A 25475-nucleotide genomic window follows, 5' to 3' on the forward strand; every position below is an offset into this window, starting at 1 on the left:
TGTCATGAGAGTCTTGCTCTCTCTCAAGAGTGTTGACCACTGCAACCCTGCCACTGTGCTTCAGGGTTGCCAGGCAGCCCTTTGGAGAGGTCACTTGTAAGTGTTCTGGCTGACAGTCCTAGCTGAGGTTTTGAGGACCAGCATTGTTTGCCAAGATACACAAGCATGGGAGACTTTTGATAATCCTAGCCTCTTCCTGTGCTTTGAACCACCCCAGTTAATGCCGCATAAAGCAGAGGTGAGGTATCCCCACCGAGTCTCAGATTTGGGACAACTCTGAAGGGCCATCCCAGTCCCAGAGCTTCCCATGGGATGGCCTATACATGTGGAGAGGTAGTTTATGAACATAGAGGTCAAGAGAGTGCTCAGGACCAAAGAAGCAAATTGGGGAGATACCAGAATGTGCATAGTTTTCAAAGTCTCAGGCCTGGGTGACATGACCTGGGGGAGAAAGTATATAGAGAGACGGGGGTTAGGGCTGAGCCCAGGGGCATTCTATAACCTAGACCTGGCAGAGAAAGGAGAGATAGGAAGGAGCTGGAGCAAGAGAAAAAAGTCAGGAGACAGTGGTCCAGAAGCTGGGAGAAGAGGATGTCCCAAAGGAGAGGGGCTGCTGAAGACAAGATGCAGTGGGGTATCTGAAGGTCAGGTGACCCTAAAATAGTGCAAGTGCAGCATAGGGACCAAGAGCCAGGGGAGCAGTCTGGAGAGCTCATGGGAGTTCCAACCCCAGTGCTTCTAGCCTCCTGTGTCCAGAGGTCAATCAACAAACCCACAAAAGAGGTCCTGACCTTTCCCTTCTTGGCATTCCTGCAGCTCTCCCTCATTCTGTTTTCTGTGACTCCAGTCTTGTCTGCTCAGCAGGGTGGTGGGCTCCTAAGGTGGTCTTTTGTTGTGTTCTCATCAGTTTCACGGAGTCCTGGGTTCCTACTAGAAACCCACTCAACATTTGCTGACCGAGAGCTTGTTGGTTTCAGCTCCCAACCTGAAATTGCCGAGGGCCACCCAGGAACCACAGCCGCTGCAGGAGAAATTACATACCATCAGAGCTGCTAGAAGTTCCAGAGAGATCAGAGCTCTCCGAAAAGAGGATACTAACAGCTCTCTGAGATAGGTGGCTGATTATTACTGAGAATGTATTTTTATTTTTATTTATTTGTATTAATTTTTTATTTAAAAAAATTTTTTTTAATTACTGAGAATTAAGGCAAGCAACAGGCTGTGTCTCCTGGCAACTGGGGGTGCTGTGGGCAGTCTGCTATCTGTTAAATAAATGGTTTTCACCTCAGGAAACTTCTGGGGCTACTCCAACATTAAAAGGCGGCGATCTCTGTTGAATGGAGCTCCAAGTTCTTGGCTGTGGAGCTCTTTCTCCTTGACGCCAGAAGGGGATGAACAGAGAAGGAGTGGTGACATCCCTGCTCTGTGTCAAACCCAGAGGGGTTCCAGTTATGAGAGTGTGGTCCCCTTGCCGTGTCCTCAGCTGGGAGGATGGTAGGGCCAGGACTCCTCCTCATAACTGCATGAGAGGGAAGCTGAATGCACTGTTAGCAGGGTTGGGGGAGGGAGGCTGGAGGTAGAAAGGCAAGGTTGTAGGGAGCAGATGCCCATTCTGGCATGATCAAGGCCTGGGCTCTGTCTGCAGGCACCCCCCCTCCACCCCAGGGGTCACTGCACCTCCATGGAGCATGGGCATCTCTGAGAGTGAAGTGGTGGCTGAAGCTCTGCATCAGACACAGACTCACAGCACAGCTGTCAGACCTTCATGTCCCCACCCAGGGCTTTGCAACCACACAGGGGTGAGGCCTGGGACAGAATGATTTGTTAGAGCTTGCTCAGGGAGACGCAGCCACCCGCCAGAACTGCATTTACCAGCGACCTCTGACACAGTCACAGCTGTGGTCGGTATGCCGTTCCAGGCAAGCTATGTGACCACTTGCAGAAGGACAGGCCTCCTTCTGTCAGCCCTCGAGGACTGGTTTTTGTCTTTGACTTCACGGACAGCTTAAAATTGTTATGGAAAAACATTTTTATTAAGACATGTTCAACTCACTTCCAATGAAATGATTAATTTTTCATTTACAGTGGTGTCCAATGTTTGTCTTCTGTTCTTTTTTTTTCTTTCAAAACCAGCACCAAAAAGTGAAACAAAAATACCATGGGTACAGTACGTAATGGAAGTTAACTAATGGAAAATATATACATTTGACTCTGAAATGAAGAAAAGAGAGCAAAGCAATGATATTATTGCTATTGAGGATCTTTCCCTGTGTTCTGATAATATCAAGCCATGGTCAAGTGAGAGGGTTTCATTTGCACCCACGAAAGTAGCACCATAAGGTCCTAAGACTCTGCAGTTAGTAACACATTTTGCACAAAAAGGTACAGTACTTAAGTGACAGTACAGGGTATTGTTAATAAACATCACTGTTGTGATCACAGGGTTTCGATGTCTTCTGTACAAAGTGGAATGAAAGCGCCAAGGATGGCTTCGCTGAAATCAATCACTTCTTGTGCCATAAACAGAAGGCAGGCTGGTGGTGAATTTCAGAGCAACAGTGCCAGCATGAGCTAAAAGAGGTCAGAAAGACACGAACTTTGGGAGAACCAATGGATGTTTAGTAAGAACCAAATCAATTATTTGCATTTTGAAGGTGTGAGGCCCTTGCCAGAAGCATCCAGTTGATAGAGTCAAGGTAGCTGGGGTGTAGGTGGGGAGGGGGGTAATTCAATGGCACCAGGGAGAGGGCTTGCCTATGGGCAAGTATGTGCACATGCTTGCCCAGCTTGGGTACCAGATGCAGATGAGCAAGCAAGGCTGCCCTGGCTTCCTTAGCTTGCCACCCAGGCTCTGCTCCTCAGTGTGTGAGGTTGCTATCTTTCTGACATTACATGGTAAAGCACGGCCCATTTGGGGTTGGGGGAAAATGGAACCCTAGATCCCCAAGAATTTGAGAGTTTTGTGGAAATGGGGGAAATGGGGTTGGGGGTCGGGGAGAGTCTCTTGGTGGCCAAGCCTGAGCTGGGGAGGACAGCATTTTGCATAGGCTCCGGTGCAACTGTTTTGGGAGGGGGAGGTTTACATGCAGGGTGGATCGCTCCATCCTGGCATTCTCTCAGTCCTTGACACAAGCAGGTTTCTCAATACTTCTCATTGATTCAAGTGGAACTACACACATTTCTTGTCATCCCTACCACTTCTCTGTCTCTGGAATATTGAAACAGCCTTAACCCTAAATTTGTGACATCATCAAAAACAAAAGCAGATACATAAACACAGCACCAATAAATCAGGAAGTCCTCAGAGACGACCCCAGGGAGATTGGTATAAGTGAGACTCCCTGTCCATAATAAGGGAGGTGAAGGGGGGTGGTTATCAGGATAAAGTCTTTGAATGTAAGCACCCATCAAACACCCACCAAGTTGGTGAGCGAAATAGGCCTCCTGGCATGTAGAGTCTTTCCCTCCTGGTTCTCAAAGCGGGCAGGGTTGTAGTGTCTTCTGTGCTCTTGTCATTTCCCCAGGCTTCTGGAGAGGGCACAGCTCTTTATGAGGGGCTGCAGGTGGGAAAGACTTTCTTCGTGCTTTCTGAGAGTCATCCTTGCCTTACTAAGAAGATGGGTCAATTACAATAGTGTGACAATGATGAGTCCTGCAAGGTCTGGGCTATGGGAAGGCACGGTGGCTGTGCAGTGATCCTGGCCAGGTGGCACTCCTCCACTGATCCTGGCATACCAGGTGGAGTGGCTTCTAGAGGAAACCAGTCCCATGCCAAGGCGAAGTAGCCAGAAGTTCTATAAAGAATCAACTTCAGATAGATGGCCAAGGTCACCTTATAGAAGCCATCTATGAGGTGCAAGGCTTTATGAAGTACTGACTGGAGTAGATGCCCCAGAAGGCAGAGGGGGTGATGAGGCTGTCCTGAGCTCATCTTTATGCCAGAAAACAGTCCCATCCCCCAAATTAACATATGTCCCATTTCATAGCATCTTGAAGAAAGACTTTTATGTTTCCCCATGCTGTGGACAGTAGAGTATAAAAATCAGATGCTTCCCCAAACCCAAACACTTCCAGAATATTCTCCCCACCCCAACACAGGTGGTATGTACAACTATGTGGCCCTGGCATCCTTGGCTGATACGGATACAAACTGTCAGGGCTAAGGCCCACGATCTAGAGAACATGTTTTCAGAGACGGGTTGAGAGGCAAAGTGCTGATTCTTGTGTTGTCAAGAAGGGTTCTGGCTGCCGGGCCCTCTTGGGAGAAGCCATTAGCAGAGGCTGCTGACATCTGTCCTTCCTTCCAGGGTGCTGTTGGCTTTCAGAATAAAGCCTGTTTTAACATCAAATGTCTCCTTTGGGGGACAATCTCCCCGTGGCATATTAAGCACCAGGAATTCAAACGCCAAAAGAAAGAGCGTCTCTTTCTTTTGACAACTGTCTGTCAGAGGTGTTCCCTTTGAGGTACACGGAACCTTAGAAATGACAATAATTTTGTGACTCATGCCTATTTTTTCCTTACTGTAGAAAGCCATCCAGTGGCTGTTAACAATATATTAAGTACAAAAGCACTAACAGCAAACGTCAGGTTCACGCTCAAGTTCTATAGGATTGGGTTCTTGGGACAGCCGTGTGGGTGAGCGGTGGTGTGCTCTGGGGGGGTCCTGGCCGCAGGACTGGTGTGCTCTTGGGTGGGCAGGCTTTCAGTTAGCCGTGTCATCAGGGTTCAGACCATGTGTGGGAGTGCTGAGGGACCGCTGGGCCACGTGTCATGAGCTTGGTGATGGTGGTGGCGGCTGGCGCATCTTGTTGGCATAGAAGTCCCTGCACGTCTGGCAGCAGCGCTGGTACCACCGCATGTCCTGGCAGAGGTTCTTTTCTCGGATGACCCGGCAGTACACCGTCCACTGGTCCCGTGTACATTTGTAGGTCAGAGCAGCTGAGGGGATGGTGAGGAGGGAGAAAGCCCAGAGGTTATGGATGGCATGGGGACATCATGGCTCATGCTCAGAGATGGCCTATGGTCTGACACACTCTAAGCTGCCTTCACTCGCATGTATGCTGGAGTCTTACATGGACTTGAAGAAACATGCCCACTGCCAGGGCCACGTGATGTCACTTTTTCCTACAGGGGATGCACTCCGTGTCTAACCTAACCACTTAGCAGAGCATGGCAGTCTGGCTGCTTCCGCGGGGCAAGGGCAGTTGCACACCCTGCTTCTCAGCTAAGTACTACTTACTTAGTGAAGGACACCGTCACTGCTGGCATTTAGAGGAAAGAATGGCATGGGGCAATGGACTTCATAGGGCCCACTAAAGCATGAGCTCCTAGCACAAGCAAGTGGCCTAAATCACCCTCAGGGTCATCCTGCGGAGAGAAGGTCATGCCTGAGGGAGGTCTCTGGAGCATCCCAAGGAGGTCCATGCGTGCAGAAGCTGGGGGTGCCCCTCTCTCTGCAAGCTCAAAGACCCCCCCCCCAGTGAAACAACTTATAAGCCCCCTTCATTCTGGTTGCATTCCAGCATTAGGGAAGGGGGCTCTGGGTAAGAGAATATTCCTTAGGGATTTCTATTGAGAAAAGCAGAGACTGTTAAAAGGAATCACCAGATTCATGTCAAATAAATGCTCCTCTTCTCCTTCCCATGCCACTGAATTCAAGACTCCAAGCTATCAGCACTTCTGTTTTCTTCTCAAGCATCAGCTTGAGGAATATCCCACATGTACATCACTAAGGTTTTGTGAATAACACTTGCTCCTTCACTTCTGGAAGAATGAACCTCCCCTTGCCCTCCTCGTGCACAGGAACCCCAAAACATTAACCGAGGACCATCCTCCTGTGCTCCTCACTGTTGGTGGCGTGACTAGTGGGATGCTTGAGGCATCGTGTTTGAGGCTGCCCTGCCACTCGCAGACATGCTTTTCATGACAAAAAAACAAATCCCATCTCTGCAACCTCTACACAGCTTCTTCTACACAGCTGACAAGTATTGACCTCTTGAGGAATCAGATCAGGCCCAATGGGGGGCTTTCTGGCTTCTACAACTCCTTAGCCAGTGGGGACTCACTGGCTAGGGGTGGGGGCAGCACCCTCCCCAGCAGCCTGGGGCCACTCACCAAGGCGAGGGGAGGTGATGGTGTTCACGTTGATCTTGTCATTGCAGACCTCCTGGTGGCACTGTCTGTAGGCTGCTGGCTTCAACAGGGCGGGGCACTCACTGCCATGGCGCCCGGTGACCTTGTGCATGCACTGGACCACGCGGGACTGCAGGCCCTTCCCACAGGTTGAGGAGCACTGCCAGAGACAGGGACCAGTCTGAGCTGGGGGCCTAATCTGGGCTGCAGTATGTGACAATGGCTCTGCAATGTAGCTGCTCCTGGGCCTGGCCCCAGGGGCTTGAAATAATGCAGGACAAGGAGGCTTGGCTGCACCCCAGCTGCCTGATAGAAGCCTGTTTCAAGATGTTACGGACTGAATGTTGTCTCCCCAAATCCACATGTTGAACCCCTAACTCCCAATGGGATGGTATTAGGGGAAGGTGGGGGGCCCTTTGGGAGGTAATTAGGTTTAGATGAGGTCATGAGGGCAGAGCCCCCATGATGAGATTAGTGTCCTTATAAAAAAGAAGAAGAGTGGGACGCCTGGATGGCTCAGTGGTGGAGTGCCTCCCTTCAGCCCAGGGCATGATCCTGGAGTCCCGGGATCGAGTCCCACATCAGGCTCCCTGCATGGAGCCTGCTTCTCTCTCTGCCTGTGTCTCTGCCTCTCTCTTTGTGTCTCTCATGATTAAGTAGATAAAATCTTAAAAAAAACCCAAAAAAACAGGAAGAGAGATCAGAGCCTTTCTCTCCACCACGTGAAGACACAGCAAGAAGGCAGCCACCTGCAAACCAGGAAGTGGGTCCTCACCAAGAGCCAAATCTGCCAGCACCTTGGACTCCCAGCCTCCAGAACTACGAGAAATAAATGCTCTTTAAGCCCCCAGTCTATGGTATTTCATCTCGGCTGCCCAAGCTAGGACACAAGACAGTTGCTGAAATATTAATTTATGAGGCCTGCATTTCACTTCCCACCCTCTCTACTTTAGTTCCGAGCACGAAGCTGGGCTTCCGAATTATAGAGATAGGGACAGGATGGCCTGGTGGCGCCCAGGAGGTGCTGGGCCTGATGACCTCTGGCATCTCCCCAGCGCTTTGTGCTACATGAGGCACTGGGCCCTTCACCTGGCCGTGTGGTTGTGGAGGGGAGCTCAGAAATGGGCAGGGTCGAATTTCCTGCAAGCCTGGAGAGTGGAGGCCCAGAATTAAGTTGGAGAAAATGAAGTACAACCTTTCTTGTATAATGGAGTCCTGGAGTCACATACTACTTGTGGTTCATGGTTTTAACTCAGACGCCAAGGCCTGGGTTGCTGGCATCTCTGGCACCTTCTGGCACCTGTAGGCCTGGGTTTGCCAAAACCAGCCCAGTCGCAGCTCAGCAGATGTCCCAGGTTCCCAGTGTGTGGACTTGGCGGGACTTGCCCATGAAGCTCCTGCCCTCCTCCTATCCCTCTTTGTACCCTTTTAAAGTGTTCCAAAGGGAACCTGCCAGCTACTCAGCCCCTCTGCCCCAATTCCACCTCCAAAGTCCTGGGCCCTTGCTGGCTCTCCCAGGAGCCCTTGGAACTGTCTCTCTGATAAGCTGGTCTCTTTTGGAGAGAGAGTCAGGTCCACATGTGCACTCTCTCCATTTGGAGTCCCCTAGCACCCACACCATCTGTGATTTATGGGGTTCTAAGAACACTCTGCAAAACTTTAATAATGCAAAGGCCTCAGGTGCCACAGCCCAGCTGGAGTTAATACCGCACCTCAGGGTGGAGAGAGGGGAGGGGGGCCTGTCCTCTGAATGCCACATGTGGTGGCCACGCCAGGTGCTGTCTGGATCATGTGCCTCCCAGTCTCCTGCCCTTTAGGCCTGACCTCAGCCTGTGCTGGAGGGAGGGCTTTCCCTGGAGGGGAGGGGGGCCTGTGAGGAGTCATAAGGCCTAGGCTCCAGGGCACACTGCTGGTCCTGTGTGTGACCAAGGGGGCACAGTCTGCTCCCCAAAGAGCTTTGGTGTACCAGGTGGATTCCTCTGCTTTCTAGTCTGACAAGCAGGATCACATTTTTTGTTGGTTTTTCTTTTTTCTTTTTTTTTTTTTTTCTACTTTAGAAGTATAAAGAGGCTCAGGGGGAATGCTGCTGTGATGGGGCTCCAGTCCTCCCCCACCTCCCCTCCTCAGCTGTGGGCCCTGGCACATTCAAACCAGAACAAGCACTCGCCCCAGCGGCCAAGGCCAGCCCCAGGGTCTCAGCTTTGTGTCTCTCTTCACATCCAATCTTCTAGATAAACTAGGCAACGGCTGCTTATGGGCTTGAGAATTCATCACGCATCACAGATGCAGATTTCTGGGCTCCACCCTAGGCCTCAGGACCTGGCACCGGAGCACAGGTGTGTGAGGGGTGCTGAGGTGGAAGGATGAGGTCACATGAGGAGGCCCCGCCCACAGGAGACCTTGAACGTGGGATGGCTGTCACAGCAAGGACTTCCACCGGGAGGGATCTGGGAGGGAGCTGGGATCTGTTGTGTGAGATCACCAGGTGAGCTTTTCAAAACCCCAGTGTCCCAGACCAATCACTCAGTGCCTCTAGAAGGGGCACCCAGAGCTGAGAACCTCTGATTTATCCTGAACTTCTGCCCAGTGGCCTGTGCAGAGTAGAAAGATCTCTTTTTTCTTGCAATGAACTGGTTGAATATTCATATTCAAGTATGTGTAATTACGTAAGAACTGACATCCAGCCACTGCCCTGTGGAGTCCATATACAAGCAACAGACATGCTCGAACATGAGGGGGGGAAGGCTTTTGCTAAAAATTATTCTTGGAAAGAGTTATACTCAAGAACAAAACCTCTCACAGTTCAGGGGGAGGCCTAAGGGATGCCTTTAATTATTTGTAGTAAGATCACTCAGGGATCAAAAAAAAAAAAAAGGAAACATAGAAATTTAACTGTCTCCGGGAAGTATGATTTCATAATCACAGATGAGGGAGGATGATGTAAAGAAATGTTTAAAAATCACTTAAAAGCAATCTGGTAAGTGGTTATACAAGGGGACTGGGAGTCCACACCAACAGAGCGAATGAAGGAAAAGACTGAGGAGAATACAGTACAAGATCCCGCGAATGCAGAGCACAGTCACACCAACACACAGCCACACCAACACAGAGCAAGGCCACAGCAACACAGAGCAAGGTCACACCAACACAGAGCAAGGCCCCAGCAACACAGAGCAAAGTGACACCAACAGAAAGGTCATACCAACTCAGACCAAGGTCACACCAACGCAGCACACACAGTGCTAAGTTATGCCACAGCTTGTGTGAGACTACCTAGCAAGGGCAGTGCATATAGATTCCAAAAGAGGCAGTATCTCTGAACACTGGCAGCAGTAACAGGTGTATTCTGGCGGTGACTCAGGTGACTCAGAAGGGTGGGGTGAGTAACAATGAAGGCAGACACTGCAAATCTTAGGCTGCACCTTACAGAACTGCTCCTATTCAACTGTTTTTGACCTCGTACAACCAGCACCTTCATAAGGTCTCATTTGATAATATGCTACAGAGAAAAAACAGCAATATTTCTAAGTTAAAATATCAATAGATCCCTTTAAATATGAATGTGGAACTACCAGAATAAATAATGCCATATGTTTGACGTAGGCATTTGACCCGTCCACTTCTACCATTAAAGATATTTATTTACATGTAAGTTGATTGTAAAATTAAAACAAAACAAAACCCTGCTTTCTGGGGAAATGGGATTACTGCATACTTGGGACTCGTCATCTCTGCCTATTTGGCACTAAACTACATATGTGGGGAAAAGAGGTATCTGTGTGCTGATCTAGAGACACTGTCAAGGTCCTTTTTCTCATCGGATTGGGACTTGAACCATGGACGCTGGAGCCACCGTCTGGAAGGAGACTTGTCTGGAAGGGAGAATTGGGAATTAGGTGTCTTCATACTCCTTCTTGGAAAGGGAGATCTTCCAGGGCGGGATAGACAATGGCTGGGGCCCCAGGAGAAGGCTCCTGAAGTTCTGGTTGTCTTGCTCCCATGGCACCATCTGACCACACAAGGTACCCAAGGCCATGATGTCTGGGCAGTCAGCTCGGCTGAGTCACTTCCTGAGCAGGAACATCAGAAAGGGTTTCGATGTCTTTTGCAGGTGTCATTATTACGTATGTAAAAATCAGGGCAAGAACTCCAGTCTGTGGGTCTATTCAAAACAAATGCAAAACTGACAGGGTCACTGCCTGAAAATGATCAATGACCATTGTAAAACTCAGGTGTCTAGGGTTGACCTTGAAAAATGATTTCCCCTCTGCAAGTTCCTAGTCTTGTTTCACAGGCTCATAGGCTGGGGGGTCGGGGGAGGGAGAGCATTCATGACACCCCTGTGTATACAGATGGTGTGTTTGCTTATCCCATGGGCTCTCCTGTAAAGTTCCACAATAGTGTGGAGCATTCCACAGCAATCCTGAGGCTGCTGGCCTTTGAGCTCAGTGGGGGTCAGTGTCTGGGCCAAGGTCACAGTAAGTGGCAGAGGATGGACAGGACAGGACCCCAGCTGCCCCATTTCATGGACCGAATTCCATATTCCTGTATGAATGATGGGTTGTACTGGCTGCAGCCTCTATGTGAGTCAGGAAACAAAAAACTAGCTAACTGCCCAGGTCCCCCATTTTATTCATTATCTTTCCTAGCATAGGGTCACAGGCTTTTAATTTTCTAGCCTGGAGAAAGAACTGCTCTATGAGATCATGGAATTATCTCCAAAGCTCCTGCACAGAGACTCAAGTGTCTGTTCTCATAGTTCTTCAGCACCTCCATGGGGCAGGGCAGGGCCAGGTGACAGGCTGTGGGCTGACCTTCAGCTGCCATGGGGGCACTCAGGGACCCTGCAGACAAATCCCTCATAGGGGGGATTTGCTAATGGGGGCAGAATGGCTTTGCTAAATTTTTCCTGGCATCCTAGGGACTCTGCTGTTCACACAGCTGTGAGCTGTGAAAGGCTTGTAGTCATTTAGAAGAACTTCTGAGAGCCTTGGGGTGTTTGCTTATCCACCTGAACTGTGTCCGAGCCAGCCCCATAGAGACAGCTTCAACACATCAGGTGTTAGAAGACAAACAGGTAACCAAGTGGCATGTACAGAAACTTTCACTTCAGTCCTGATGGTGCCACATTTGTCCTTGGCCTAACATCTGTGGGTAACCACACTCTCCTCAACTGGAGTTTTATTGGGGACAGAGCAGTGGGGGCAGGAAAGACCTGTTAGGATACTCCATACTAGCTGTGTTACCTCAGGTAAGTTACTTAACCTATCTGAGCCCAGTTTTTTCATGTTCGGCTTGAGGATAATAAAACTTTCCTTGCAGAATGATTTCAATGATTAGAATAGCTTGGAATAGGCAACCCGCAGTAAGTGAGCCCTCAGCAAGTGCTACTATTATTATTAACAGTTAGTGCCTGGACAAGAGCAGAGATTGCTGACTGGGGAGTCTCTCGAGCCCAGGGAAATGCACTGAGCCACTTGGCCTGCTTGCTTAGTTCTCCATGGGGTGGCCATGCCCCAGCACCATGCCTCTGCAGGCAGGTGTGGATGTCTGCCTTAGCCTGGCTCCCAGCTCTGATCTGGAGGTTCAGCCAGATGACCTCTGGGAGCATAATTAGAAGCTGATTTAACCCTGAAGATGGATGTGATTCCAGACAGGTCCAAGGGGTTGCTTTTGAACAGCATCCCCTCGTAACTAGAGCTTGCTGCATTCAGGGTAACACAGGCACAGACGAAATCCATCTCTGCCTGCCTCCCCTCAGTCTCAGCTTTAATTAAATAGTGAGAGACCACAGTGTCTCCTGATAGCATCGGATTAGCTCCAAGCATTGCTGTGAAGCCATTCTCCGGCTTTTAAAAATCCAAGCACACAGATCTATAAAAAACATACCTGGTCTTTTTTGAAGCACTCTTTCACTGTGGGGTATTTTTTTCAGGTCACTCATTATATTAATGTTTAATGTGGCTCCCTGAGACTCGGGAAACAAAGACAGAAATGAAGCAGTAATAAATCCAGGGGAAAAGCTCCCTGCCAGACAACCTGAAATGAGGGCAGGTACCCCCACCCCTGCCAGCAAGTGGCTGCAGCTGCGTATCCCAGGCCAGGCTTGGTGATCTGTGCATCCCAGGGCACTTCCCCAGCTGGGAGGGGAATCAAAGACACTTGGGGTGGGAATTTCACCGGAAAAGCAGTAATGGAATTAAACATTCTGGTACATGGGGAGCAAAAGGCTCATGGCAACAAGGAGATAAGTCTTTGACTTGGATTTGGGTTTACTCATGAGCTTGTGGTGTTGGTTCTGGTGTGGCTGTGAAAAAGAGCTCCCTAAAAAATTGTGGAGGATCTGGTTTTTTGGACCCAGGTGGACAGTGAGATATGGTGCAAGGCTTCCCAGCCTGGCTTCTTTGTGGGGGATGATGATGATGATGAAGATAGTGATGGTGATGACAGCAGGAGGAACCGCAGCAGGGCCCACCTTCTGCATGCCCACTGCATGCTGGGCACTGGGCTTATGCCATTCTCATTAGTCCTCATTAATTGTGTTAACACCTGCTGTGGCCAGAGCAGCGCTCAGCACACAGTAGGTGCATGAATGGCATCTGCAGGGGCACAGCACTGCCCTTCAGAGAGGAGGAATGGGAGACTCAGAGTGTCTAGATGCCTCTTTCCCAGTGACAGCTCCAGACCCGCCACCTGACCTCCTCCAGGGCCACACCACTCCCCAGCAGGGAGGAACTGGGTCTCTGTCACCCCAAAGAGGCCCAGGCCTGATGACATGCTACACTGCAGCCAGGACTTCCTTCTCTTCCCTTCTCCCAGCTGTAAAATCACAACTATAAATAACACCAGATCCCAAAGGGGTGTTTTGAGAATTAGCTAAAGGAGGTCGTAAAAGCCTCAGGAAGAGGGAAATGCTGCAGGAATGTTTGAGACTTGCACCAGCGCAGGTTCCGACAGAGGCGGGGGGGGGGGGGCAGCTGGGCTTCCTCCCCGGGCTCTGGGGTGAGCAGGAGACCTGAAGAGGGGGAGCCCTCACTGCCCCTTGTGTAAACTCCCCACCACTGCCCCATTCTCCAGCTTTGAGGGGCGAGTGGGGCCCCCAACCCAGGGAAGTTCTGGCTAGTAGAGCATGAGGCAGGGGTGGGGGAACAGCATACCCTCATGCTAACTCCATTTTCTGTTTGTGTCTGAAAGGCACTTGGCTGGGGAAATTGTCAAAAGCTCTTCAAAAGCATTTTTGACAGATTTCCCCCAAGACTTGGCATGAGCCATGCTAACGTCGGAAGCTGTTGAAACCTGAAATAGCAGGTTTTAAACAGTAATGAAAAATCCCCACTGTCTTTGCTCCAGCCTTGAAACGGGAAATTCTTTCTCAGACACACACACACACACACACACACACACACACACACACACACACTTTCAACTCATACTCCTTCTCAAACTTTTTCCTTTGTGTCCTCAGTCTTAGCTTCAGGTTTCCCCCATGTCTCTGAATTTGCAAACTGGCGACCTACAGATTCTGGCTGGGGCACTACAGCCAGGCAGCCAGAAGACCAACGTGACCCTCCCAAAGGCCTGCAAGGGCTGGTGATCCTAAGAGCTCTTGATTGTGCTCTGCGAGCCCAGAGTACAGAGGACCCTGCAGGGCTACTCTCATTGTCCGTCCTTGGGCTGGAGCTGTTACCACTCTAATAGCTTAGCTCTCTCAGCCTATCAGTGACTGTGTGAAAGACCCGTCACTCCTGCTAGAGAAGACTGGCCTAGTGCCCAGCAAATGCTACAGCCCGTCTCTGGCCTCTTAGCCATGTTGTCACCACGTATATGCACCAGGTGAGGGCAGGCACTGTTTGATGGGATCTGAACCATATTCAAAGAGCTGTTCTAAGACATGAATATTTGATAGGCCCATGGAAGAAATGGGATTCTGATGAGAGACAAGAGATCTGTGGTTGTAGCCAATTGCAAAAAATTGTGCCAGGCATGGGGCTAAGTGCTTTTTACAGATGCCCCACAGAGGGAACCACTAGACTCAGCTGACAGAGGATGCTGTCAAGGTTGGATGAGGCCACAGCAGAGTAGGATGTGGACCTGAGTCATCCTGACCATGCATGCGCCCTGCCCTGGGGTCGCTGGTGTAGCATGTGTTCCTTAGGGGCAATAGCTTCTCTGATTCAATGGCAAGGTTCAGGTGGTGGTTAAAACCCAGGCTGCCATGCAGGGGAGCCACCCCCTCCCTCTGATCCCTCACTCCACACAAAGGTAGCTGGTCTGACAAAGGACACCGGGTGAATGGAGGGGTGGCAAGGGAACGGAATGGGCAAAAGTATCAGCTGTTTGACTCGAGCTCACTTCCATGCAGGCACCTGTCCTGGCAATTTCTGGGGGCTCTGCTGCTCTACAGCAAACTCATTTCTCTCAACTGAGCAGGTATGGGTTCTAGACTTTTCTCTGGAACTCCATGACTTGGTGGCAGGCTCTGCTCAACACATGCAAAGTGCTCCATACCCTGGGATGGGGATGTTCCTGCCCTCTCTCCCTTCTGCCCCTGCTCTGAAAAGCACTGAAATCTGATGAGCCTCCTTTCCTAAGAGTAATACTGAATGGAGGACTGGCTCTCTACCTCCCTGCAGAGTGGTGGCTGCCTCTGTGGTATGGTTTCAGCTCAGTAAAGGGCCCTGTTATCCCTGATGCCTCACACACTTCCTTATAGATGTTCAAATTTCCCTTAATAAGGACTCAACTTTTTATTTCACAAGTGAGGAATGAGGGTAGACAACAGGCTGGACCTCAGAGACAACAGATTTATACTAAGGTGTAAATGACTGATATAAAGACCCTAGGGGAACAGGTTTTGATGGGGGTGGTGGTGGAGAGAGGGCAGGTAGATACTTTATGACAAGCATATTCCTGTGATGGTGACAGCTTCAGGCATCTTAGAGTTAGCTCCTTCATATTTCAAGTTAGGAATCTAAGCCTCTGACAGTATTATGCACCTGAAAGAAAGGTAGACTGAGTCAGAAGGCAGGGACCAGAATTTGGGGGAAAAAAAAAGCTACACCACCTCTCTGAGCCAGTTTCCTCATTTGTAAAATGGGGATGGGGCCAAATGAGATAATATGAGTGAATGTTCTTTGTCAATTCTTTCAGCACTAGTATATGTCAGAGGCCACTGTCGCCGAGCCCGAAAGAAACAGCATCACCCTGCACCAGCAACCCCATCCACAGCTTCCCCAGGTGGAGGATCCCTGGGTCCCATAACACTGTGATCACAGTGGCCCAGGGGGACTCAGCATGGCTTAATGGCATCGACTCCTTGTTGGGACCTAGGCTGGGTCACTGTCCACTCACACCTCCACTGTCCACAACAGGTCTGGCACATTCTCTCCTGAGAACAGGAGCTCAGGAAATGCTGGCTGAATCACACAGGCTTGGTGGCAGGCCCCCAGCATGGCAGGCAGGCCAGCCTTGCAGAGTGGGGTATGGGTCAGGCCCCACGAAAGAAAGGAGGTACAGGCTTTGGAAGTGGTGTGGGCTGAAACACTTTCTGCAGCAAACCTGTCTCACGACACAAGGTCTGTTCATTCCTAAGGTCATGGAACTGAAACTCCCGTCTCCCAGCTGTTTGGGGAGAGCACAGTACAGCAACATATAAGTGAGAGCCTCTCCCTGACTTCCTGGGGCTCTGCAGCCCAAAGGCTCTTGCAGGCTTATTTCTTCCTCTGATCTCCCAAGGCCTCTGGGAGCTGCCCTGATTGCCCCATCATAGTCTGAGGCTCGGGTGGGAGGGGCATACCTGGAGGCTGACTGAGGCTTTGGAGTCAGACCAGCCCCCTTCCACAGGACCTCCGCTGGCACCAGGAAATCAGTGGTCACTTTGATCTCTTTGGGGAAAGAGAATGTCATACTCTTAACCCAGAGAGCCAACGGTTTTCTTTAAAAACACCATCCATTACAATCCCCCCAGAATAATTTGTTTCTAATTAGAAACATCCCATCATCTCAGTGGTGATTAATGCCTCTGGTCTTGAAACTGAAACATCTCAACTTTTGATCAAAAGTCATGCTATTCTAGAAAGAAATGTGATTTCCTTCTTTCCCATTTTAAGTGACATCTCCTTGCCCCCGGGTTGAATACCCGGCATTTAGCGGGTGGAAACAACGATTTGCACACATCTGGAAATAGCTGATATCCCAGGAGGGCAGGTCATTTTTCAAACATGGTAGAGAGTAATAATGCCCTCAGCAGGAATGGGAATGTGAGATCTGTCCCTTATACAGGACCCTGGTTGGGTTCTAGCCATTTGCTGATGCTGGGGGAGGGGGCCCTGCCTCCCCACAGTTCTGGGTGTTGCTCTCAGGCACCCTCGCCAAGCTACAGGAGGACATGGGTGCCAGCCTTCTCCTGAGGGATGACTGACTGGTCATTCTTGCTTCAGTGAGTGCAGGACAGCACCTGTGGCATGTCCCTGGGAGGCCCCGTCCATCACCTCCCTGGAGAAAGCCTTAGCTTTCTCAGCAGGACCTTCAGGCTAACAGATTGCTTAGAAGCAAAATGTCAAAGCTTCCAGATACACTGGTGCTCTGATAGCCCTTGGACTTCGGCTGACTTTCCTTCTGGGCAACTTGTTTGAAGCCTTCCAAGTCAGGCATGTGGGAAGCTTGGAGGCTGGTTACAGAAGAGGGTTTAAAAGTATACCAACCCCAAGTGAGTAATGAGGGGTACTGTCCACAGGCCATAGACTGAAGATAAGATGTCAATGGAAAAGCAAATCTAGTCTGAACAAGTGAAAATGCCAGGGTAAGAGCCATCCAGTGGAATCCACTTATATTGGCTGGTTACCCAGCCAGTGAGGACGAGGATCCCCATGGGGAACTGTATCCTTTCCACTCTCCAGAGAAGAAATAGGGGAAAGCAAAGGGCAGATTTCTATAACTACTGTACAGATTTCTGTAGCTGGGCAGGCCAGCCACCCCAGTGATGACAGTGACAGGAGGGAGTAGTGGCAAGGCAAACAGAGTGGGGGGGGGGTTCCACGGTTGAGTTCTGGGAGACCCCTGCCCTACCACACTGGCTCCCAGTAAATTCATGCATACACAGACTTCCAGGTCAGTGTCTGTGGACAAGTTTTCAGCTCGGTAGAACGAGTCCGCCCTGGGCCCCGGCCCTGCCCAGACCTGCTGAGTCCCCTAGCCATGCTGAGTACTCTCCCCAAAAGCTCTGTGTACACCAATCAGATGCCATCAGATATCAGCCCTGGATGGCACCTGAGTTCATTACATGCCATTGATCTTGTTTTTACTGCCAGGGATAAGTGATGAAGCTGGCTGTGGTAAAAAGCCAGCACTGTGGCCTCCCAGTGCCTTACTTTCCAGAAAGCTGGGAGGCATTATTCACCATGGCCTGGCTAGTAAAGAGGCAGGCTGGCTGAAGGCTCTACCTCACCTGGTGTGCTTTGCGTGTGGGAGTTTGCTGGATGGCATACCAGCAGCCTTGACAAAGAGGGTCCCCTGAACAATGGAGGAGGGTGACCAGGAGCTATCAAATCTGGGGGAGCACAGTGCTGAGCTTCTCAGGTACTGTTCACATTCATTTCCTGGTGTTCTGCAGCTCCCTGAACCACAAAGTTCATGGTACTTAAGAAAACAAAAGTATCCATCTGGTCTTTAAAACCAGAATGGTTAGGCTGGAGAAACCCAGGTTCTGGAGAGCCAATGACCCCCTCTGTAGAGCATGCTGTGGCTCTGTAGAGCATGCTGTGTACATCATGGGGCCTCCAAAGTCCTTCATATGGACTGAGCTCTGACCTGGGGTTTGAAAGCTTGGACTCCTCCACAGGTGTGTGGGCAAGTCACTTAATCTCTCTGAGCATCTACTGCCTTTTCTAGAAAGCAGGGCTAAGGACCTGGCTATAGGGCACAGATGCAGGGGGTATACCTCAAAGAGGAAACAATGCCAGATGCCCTCACACCTGATAGGTACATGCAGCCCAGGCCCTCTCTGACCATTCCTCACCTCTGCTTCCCGCCCTGGGATATCTGGGACCAGGGAGGTCATCCTTCACTAGCACAGGCTGCATTGGAGATGTGACCACAGGACCCTACTAATTCCCCAAGTATAATGACAGCTGTATTCCAATCCACACCTGGATATTTGGAGTCCAGAAAATTCTATTCTGCCTATTACTATGCTGGGTAGCTCCCCTTCCACGTCTTTTGACAAATCTGACACAGAACACTCCCAAATGTCAGATCTTCTGATCAGGGAGTAAATTAAAAGGAGGTGGTTTTGGTCTTCCCCAAATTCGCAGTTATCCAGAAGCTGTATTTTAGCACAGCCAGCAAACTGGAACCTGAGAAATTTGGCTTTTATGCACTCCAGGAATTTGGAGGAGCTGGTATTCTGACTTGCAGGGAGGTGGCATCTCTGCAAAGACCAGATCGGGATAAGTTTTGCTTTCCAATGGCCAAACCAACTATCTCTCCTTCCATAAAGTACAGATACAGATCAAATTACCGCCTGGGTCAGGCGGGTAAATCAAAACACATAGTGTTTGGAGGAGTGTAGTGGGGGTGGATGACCAGGGCCCCAGGGAGAGGCGTTAGGCCTGCTTGCCATGGTGCCAGACTTCTAGACGGGGGCCTAAATCCTGATTTTCACACGAAACTGCCCTGTTTTTAAATATTAGTAACTAATTCCAAAATGCTTAAGATATCGTGTGGGCTACACAAAAACTAGGGGCTCTCAGGCCACAAGTGTGCAAACCTTGGAGTGAAGAGACATCAAGGGAAAAGCAAGTGGGGAGTTTTCAGTTGCAAAGACCAGAAAAGGAACATGGACACACTCTAGGCTGCTGTTGGAAATTTTCCTTAGAAAACTAGACATTAGCAAATGTCACTAGAAATTCTACAGTTCTTGGGGAAGGGTTTTCTAGAAGGCCTACGGCTGGTGCTCACGTGTGATGAGGGTACTTACCTCGCCCTCCCACCCCCACACTTGGGGAAATACACATCCAAGGTAATAGGTTCACAGGTACCAGGTCAATGAACAAAAGAAGAGCTGGACAGCAAAGAAGTTTTCATATCTGATTTACATTCCAGTAATATTTAACCCTCTCTGCAACCCCTAGGCTGTAGGTCAGGCTCCGGAAGATGGCTCTAGCTTTCTGCCACCCCTAGGGCCCCTACCTGTCTACCCTTGCATTGTCTAGGCCCTCACCCAGGGGTCCTGAAAGTGAAGGGAAGTGCTGTTTGCCCATGAGCCCCCTCAGTGTCTGCCTCAGCCAAGACTTCCCCTCATGTTTACGAGGCTTTTGCAATGGCCCGTGGCCAAGCCCCCCTGCAGGACGCTGAGGCACAGCCAGCACACAGCACAAGACAGCCAACTGGCATCCAGAGCACCCCATTTCGTGCTCTAGGGAGCACTGGGTTTCCTTCCCACTGCGTGTGGCACAGGGTCCCGGGCAGGTGCTGAGCTCAGAGAGAAAGCAAACCTGCCTGGGAACACTGGGACTGCCTCATTGAATTGAGGCGCAGGGTGATGGCTGAGCTTCTGCTTCCAAGGTTCCCTGCGCTGCCGGGCAGGATGGAGATGCTAGGCCTGCGGGACTCACCTTGGACCAGTCCCCAGTTTTCCACTCGTAGCAGCCTGAATAGTCCTCGCACGCCTCCTCTGCTCTGGGCCTCGTGGACGCATCGCATTTTCCTTGCGAGTTGGTGCACGTCACAGTTCGTTTTTGCGTCCCTTTGCCGCAGGTGGCAGAGCACTGCAAGACACCATGCGGAAGTTTAATCCGGTCTGATTCAGCTCATGTTCCTCAACAGCTGTTAAGTTGCGACGATGTGCCAGACCCCGTGCCGGGGACGCAAGGATGAAGATGCTCCTGGGCATCTAGAGTCTGAGCACATGGTCCCAAGCTGAGACTCCAGCCATGTGGCTGGTGATGGGGGAAGAGCACAGGAGTGGGGAGAGCTTGAGGCACCCAGGAGACCAAACAAGGAATTTAGTGGCCCGCTACCAGGTCCACGAGACCCATGCAGTGGATAAATTCAAGGGGTAAATGCTGGTGGTCCCGGTGAAGCCAGGTAAGGACATCAAAGAAAAGATGTCCGAGGCCCCTGGCTCCTCCCAGCTACCTGCACTCTACCTGGGGCAGCCTGGGGCGAAGGCACAGGCTTGGGGTAGGACAGGGAGAGAGGCAAAGCCAAGCTACAGGTGACTTCCATTTAGGGGGCTGGCAAGCTCTTGCAGAGAGCTACAGTGACTGTTTCAAGCGTGGGTGCCAAGAATGTAACAGAGCAATGTATTTTACTCACTTCCCAGGAGACACTGCAAGATAAAGAGTGCTGTGGGGACCCAGATAGGGCCCAAGGATGACAAATCATGTGTGAGCCCTCAGAGTTCATGATTCCCATGCCCTCAGGCAGCAAGAGCCATGGAAGAAAGGAAGAGAGGTGGGGTGGTGGTGTAAACAGGGCAGATCTGCTCCTGGTATGCACTGCCCTTGGGCTCAGGGAGGAACCATGCTGGGCTCCAAGAGTCCTTACCCACCTTGAAATGAAGCAGAAGGAAGTTCTCGCGGTCCAGACCTATGACCTTGGGTGGCCGGGTCTGACAGCGTGCATGATCTGGCCAGCAAAAGGAGGTGACATGGCCTGCAAACCCAAGGAGCTCTCCGTCCTATTTGTCGGGTACGGAAGCCCTGTCCCCCACCATGGAAGCAAACACGCAACTTGCGGAGATGGTGGGTTGAAGGCTGCTTTCTGCCATGAGGTACAGACACAATGAGACCCAGGCTCCCAGCAGCTGGGGCCCAGAGCTAGGGCGGGGACAGCTCAGGAGCCGTGGGAGCAGAAAATGGAGCCCAGCAATTGGAACTTCTGTTTTCATACTTGCTTGATTTACCAAATATATATATATATATATATATATATATATATATATATATATATATATATATTAGATAATACATATTATATGTATACACACACACACACACACACACACACACAGGAGTGATATTCTTAAGCTACCATAAACTTGATTTTTAAAAAGTTCCACTGTGTCCTCTGGAAAAATGCACATAAAAGACAAATGTTATTCTTTATATTCCTATTATTTTTTAAAAAATTTTTATTTATTTATGATAGTCACACACACACACAGAGAGAGAGAGGCAGAGACATAGGCAGAGGGAGAAGCAGGCTCCATGCACCGGGAGCCCGACGTGGGATTCGATCCCGGGTCTCCAGGATCGCGCTCTGGGCCAAAGGCAGGCGCCAAACCACTGCGCAACCCAGGGATCCCCTATATTCCTATTATTAACACTTATCCCAAAATGTTATGTAGCTTTATTTTTCCTGTGAGTTCAGTTCAGCTAGCCTAGGTTTTTTGTCGTTGTTGTTGTTTTTGAGACATAGGCTTGTTTTTAAAGAAATACACATGCTTCAGAACTGGTTGTGGTGTCCCCTGGGGGAGCTGGAGAGCATGCCTATTTGGTCCCAGATGTGAGGGGGGGGCCTGACTTACCAGGACCTCAGACGTAAGGGGTCAGTCCGAGGCAGGTGTTACGATGGGCACCTGGGCACGATGGGTTGTGGCTGGGCACGATGGGCACAATGGGTTGTGGCTGGGAGGGCCAGTGCAGGGAGCCTGGGTTACTGAGTGGGTCATCTCTCTGCTTCTCTGCATGATGCTCCCTGACCATTCATTAGCTCTGCCCTCACCCCTTGACTTGTGGGCTCTTCCCTGGCACTAGTACCCATACTACTGGCTCTTTCTTCACTAGAAGCCTACTTCTCACTTCTGCCAGAGTTCCTGCATTGTCTCATTTGATTCTGCATTCTGTCCCTTTCCCTTGAATTTCAAATGTCTAGCCTATTTCTTGACCAAACCCTGGCTCAGCCCTTCTGAGCAGCAGCCCATTGGCTGGAAGCCTTAAGTCTTGAGACTTAAGTCTTGAGAAATGGGCAGCACTTCAGATGAGGCTTCCTCTGGAGGGACCGAGGACAGGAGACAGTCACTTATCTTTTGCTTCCTTCCTGGTATCTGCTTCTCATTCTAACAAAGCTGGGAAGAAGCTAGGGGGTAGACAACACTGCTGGCTATATAGAGGCAACCCCCTCAACAAAATAAATTTCTCTGCCATGAGAAATTAAAACCCATTTGTTTCCAGAAGAAGAAATATTAGAGGGGCTTTAGCATTGGGGTGCCTGGGTGGCTCAGTTGGTTAAGCGTCTGCCTTTGGCTCAGGGCATGATCCCAGGGTCCTATGTCTGACTCCCTGCTCAGCATGGAGCCTGCTTCTCCCTCTCTGCCTGCCAACCCCCTGCTTGTGTGCTCTTTCCCTCTCTCAAATAAATAAATAAAATCTTAAAGTGGCTTCAGCATGTGGTGAAGCAAGAGAAATACCAGTCTGGTGAGCATCTCGTGAATGAGGGCAAGATCTGATTCTAAGTTGAATGTTCAGAAAGAGGCATGTGGCTTGAGCCTGGACTGAGCCGGAAAGTGACTGGCGCCGACACTATTTCAGCATTAGGATCAGCTACACACAGAGATAGAGACGTGAATAAGTGCTATTTCTTTAACTCTTGCTTCATTCCTCTTACATTTTCCAATCTGGTGTTCTTTAATGCTACAGTGATAGTTGATAATGTCAGGCTTGGTTATTCTGTTTTTTTTTTTTTTTTTTTTTTTTTTTTGTTATTCTGTTAAGGACATTTTTTTTTCCTGTGAGAAAGAGTCTGAATGGAAAATTTATGGCTTTGATCTGATTAAAGTGTAAGTCTTGTTTGGATCAAAAGCCAGGTGATCAAGGACCTCAGGCTCATGGTGGGGGTGGGACAGACCGCATGCCTGTCCCCACTCCTCCAGCAAGTAACCTGTTCCCTCCACAAGAGGTCCCTTGAATATTTAACTTATAAACCTAAGCACATATTTAAAAAAATCAAAAATTTTAAACTCTCTCTTTTCCCTAACATAAACAGCAGGTTAGAGACTCAGGTCTTTAAATGGGTATATGTCAACGTCCATCTGAAAGGTAAACCTCATTTCAGAGCAGTCAAAGGCAGACTTTTCGTTCATTAAGAATGGGCTGAATACTTTCTTATTCAAAATAATTCCAACTGTTTGGCAATAAAAGGGAACTTTAAAAATATTTTCCACACTGAAGAGTGTCTTGGATTTAGCCTTTCTGACTTTCCTAGAACACAGTTGATGGAGGACCTGAGGGAAACTTGCCCTTTATTCAGTTATTTTTTTGTTTTATGGCCAGTCAAAATCATTAATGCAGGGTCAACACAAAGCCTTGAGGGATGATATTACCAAAGATAAAATATTTCCAGAATTAGTCTTCAAAGTTAAAACTTAAGGCTTAACTGACCTCTTTCCAAAATGTTTTACGGCATGAGATGTGTGACTCCAATTACATACTAAAAACTGTCCCTCCCAGTGTCTGCTTGTCTCTTATAATCTACAGAGACTGACACAGAGTTCAGAGAAAGCCTTTGAAACCACCTTCCCAATCTGATCACACTAGAGTTCCGATATACCAAAAGAAAATTAAAAGGTCAGTTGGTTGGTTGGTTTGTCTGTCTACCTACCTATCTAACTACCTATCAACCCTCAACTCATCCACCCAACTACTCAACCACCAATCCATCCAACCATCCAACCAACCATCTTTACATGAGAATTTTCAAAGGAAATGGGATCAAACTGCAGTATATATTACCAAAGCCATAAACGATCAAAGACATATTTTCCATGTTTGTTTAGCCACACTGTGTCATCTCAGATGGAATTTAAGAGTATGTGAGTGAGGATACATCTTTTGGTTATCTGAGGGCTGGCAAGGACTGTGATACTTGGGTTTGAGTCACAAAGACTATAGAAGGAAAGGCACCATGTTGGGATCCCTGTGGACAAGACCCAGGGGCCCTAGTGCTGTGTTCAGTGTTGGCAGCAGCCCAGACACCCACCTGTGACCACTCAGAGGCCTCCCAGATGGACAGGCAGTCCTGGCCTTCGCAGCTCTGCACTGGTGCTGGCCGGGGGCCCGGGCAATAGAGGGGCCGTGTGGTGACATGGGTACCGTTCTGCAGCTGGTATACACATGTCACCTCTCGATGCTGGATGCCCTTCTCGCAGGTTGCTGAGCAGGGGCTCCATGGGCCTGCCACCCACCTGTTCAGGAGGAGGAAAGACAGCAAGAGAATAACTAGGTGGGGAGGCCAGCTTCCCCAAAGGGCCTTCCAGATACATTATGGAATCTTGGGCCTGTAGGGTGAGGGAGGGAAATGTACTCAGAGAGCTTTGCAGTCAACTTTAGGAATAATTCTAACTATTAGAGCAGAGGGGGCCACATGAGTTGAGTGGTTCAATGGCTTATTCAAAACAGAAATCCTACTGCGTACAACACCTCTCTGACAGATTGAATTATTGTTCCCAAGTGGTCACTCTCCTTTTAGCGGGATCACATATCCCACCCACTGTCTACAACATGCTTTGTTCAATGGGGTGTGAGTGGACATGAAGCTGGCCATGTCCCAGCAGAAGCTTTGAGTGTGATTATGTGGTTTGGCTCTGCTTCTCTCCATTTCCTGCCCTCTGACATGAGAATAGCAAGTCCCAACATGGGATGCTCCGACAGCTGAGTTCTGTAATAACAGGACACTGTTGTAAGCCATTGAGATACTGGGGTTGTTTGTCACTGTGACAAAACCTGACTGGTACATCCCTTGACAGAAGATGCTCCAGTGCCAGCATGGACACATCAGGACCAGGTACTCCTGGCTTTCTAAAGAGTGGAGGGCCTTTTTGGGTGGGGACTGTCACTCTTGAGGAGGCAACCTGTGGGCTGTGATGAGACTGATCTGTTGAAAGTGCTCAACCAAAACTTGGCCTACCTCCCTTATACTTCAATGACCCCAGTTCTAGCAGAGTCTCTGCTGACCTCAGGGTGTTAGAAAGAAGCTGAGAAGTTGGAAATCATGATTTCTCAGGACACAAGTGGGGCTTTGAATGCCCTTTTGGGGACACAAAAGGACTCTCTCCTACTCTGGTCCCTGCACGAGCCTTGGGTCCTCCTAGCTCCCAGGAGCTCACCACTTGACAAAAAGGCTCAATCCATGGATGATCGGCTCTGATAGCTGTTCAATTCTTCCTCTTCAGTTGGAACAGTCCTAAGCACCTGAAACCAAATCTGATCATGCCATCCTACTGTTTAGAAGTGTCGGTAGTATCTTCCCACTGGCAGGTTCTTTAGGGGATACTGAATGGTGCCAATTCCCCCTCTTCATCTCCAATTCCAGCTTACTTGCTCATTCATCCATCCCAGCACAG

General features: G+C 49.6%; 1 protein-coding gene across 4 annotated transcripts in view; it reads right to left on the reverse strand.

Moving 5' to 3' along the window:
- Positions 1 to 2017: 2017 nt before the first annotated feature.
- The window catches only part of ADAMTS17 (ADAM metallopeptidase with thrombospondin type 1 motif 17), a 325031-nt gene continuing 301573 nt past the window's right edge, over positions 2018 to 25475 (reverse strand). For all 4 annotated transcript variants that reach the window (XM_055326445.1, XM_055326443.1, XM_055326444.1 and 1 more), the window contains 4 exons: positions 24113 to 24317; positions 19747 to 19899; positions 6116 to 6293; positions 2018 to 4939 (listed from right to left, as the gene is read on the reverse strand). In XM_055326445.1, the coding sequence (XP_055182420.1) occupies positions 4770 to 4939; positions 6116 to 6293; positions 19747 to 19899; positions 24113 to 24317 (706 nt within the window). In that variant the 3' untranslated portion in view covers positions 2018 to 4769. The remainder of the gene's footprint in view (positions 4940 to 6115; positions 6294 to 19746; positions 19900 to 24112; positions 24318 to 25475) is intronic.

This window comes from Nyctereutes procyonoides, unplaced genomic scaffold, assembly GCF_905146905.1.
Source record: "Nyctereutes procyonoides isolate TBG_1078 unplaced genomic scaffold, NYPRO_anot_genome, whole genome shotgun sequence".
NCBI lineage: Eukaryota > Metazoa > Chordata > Mammalia > Carnivora > Canidae > Nyctereutes > Nyctereutes procyonoides.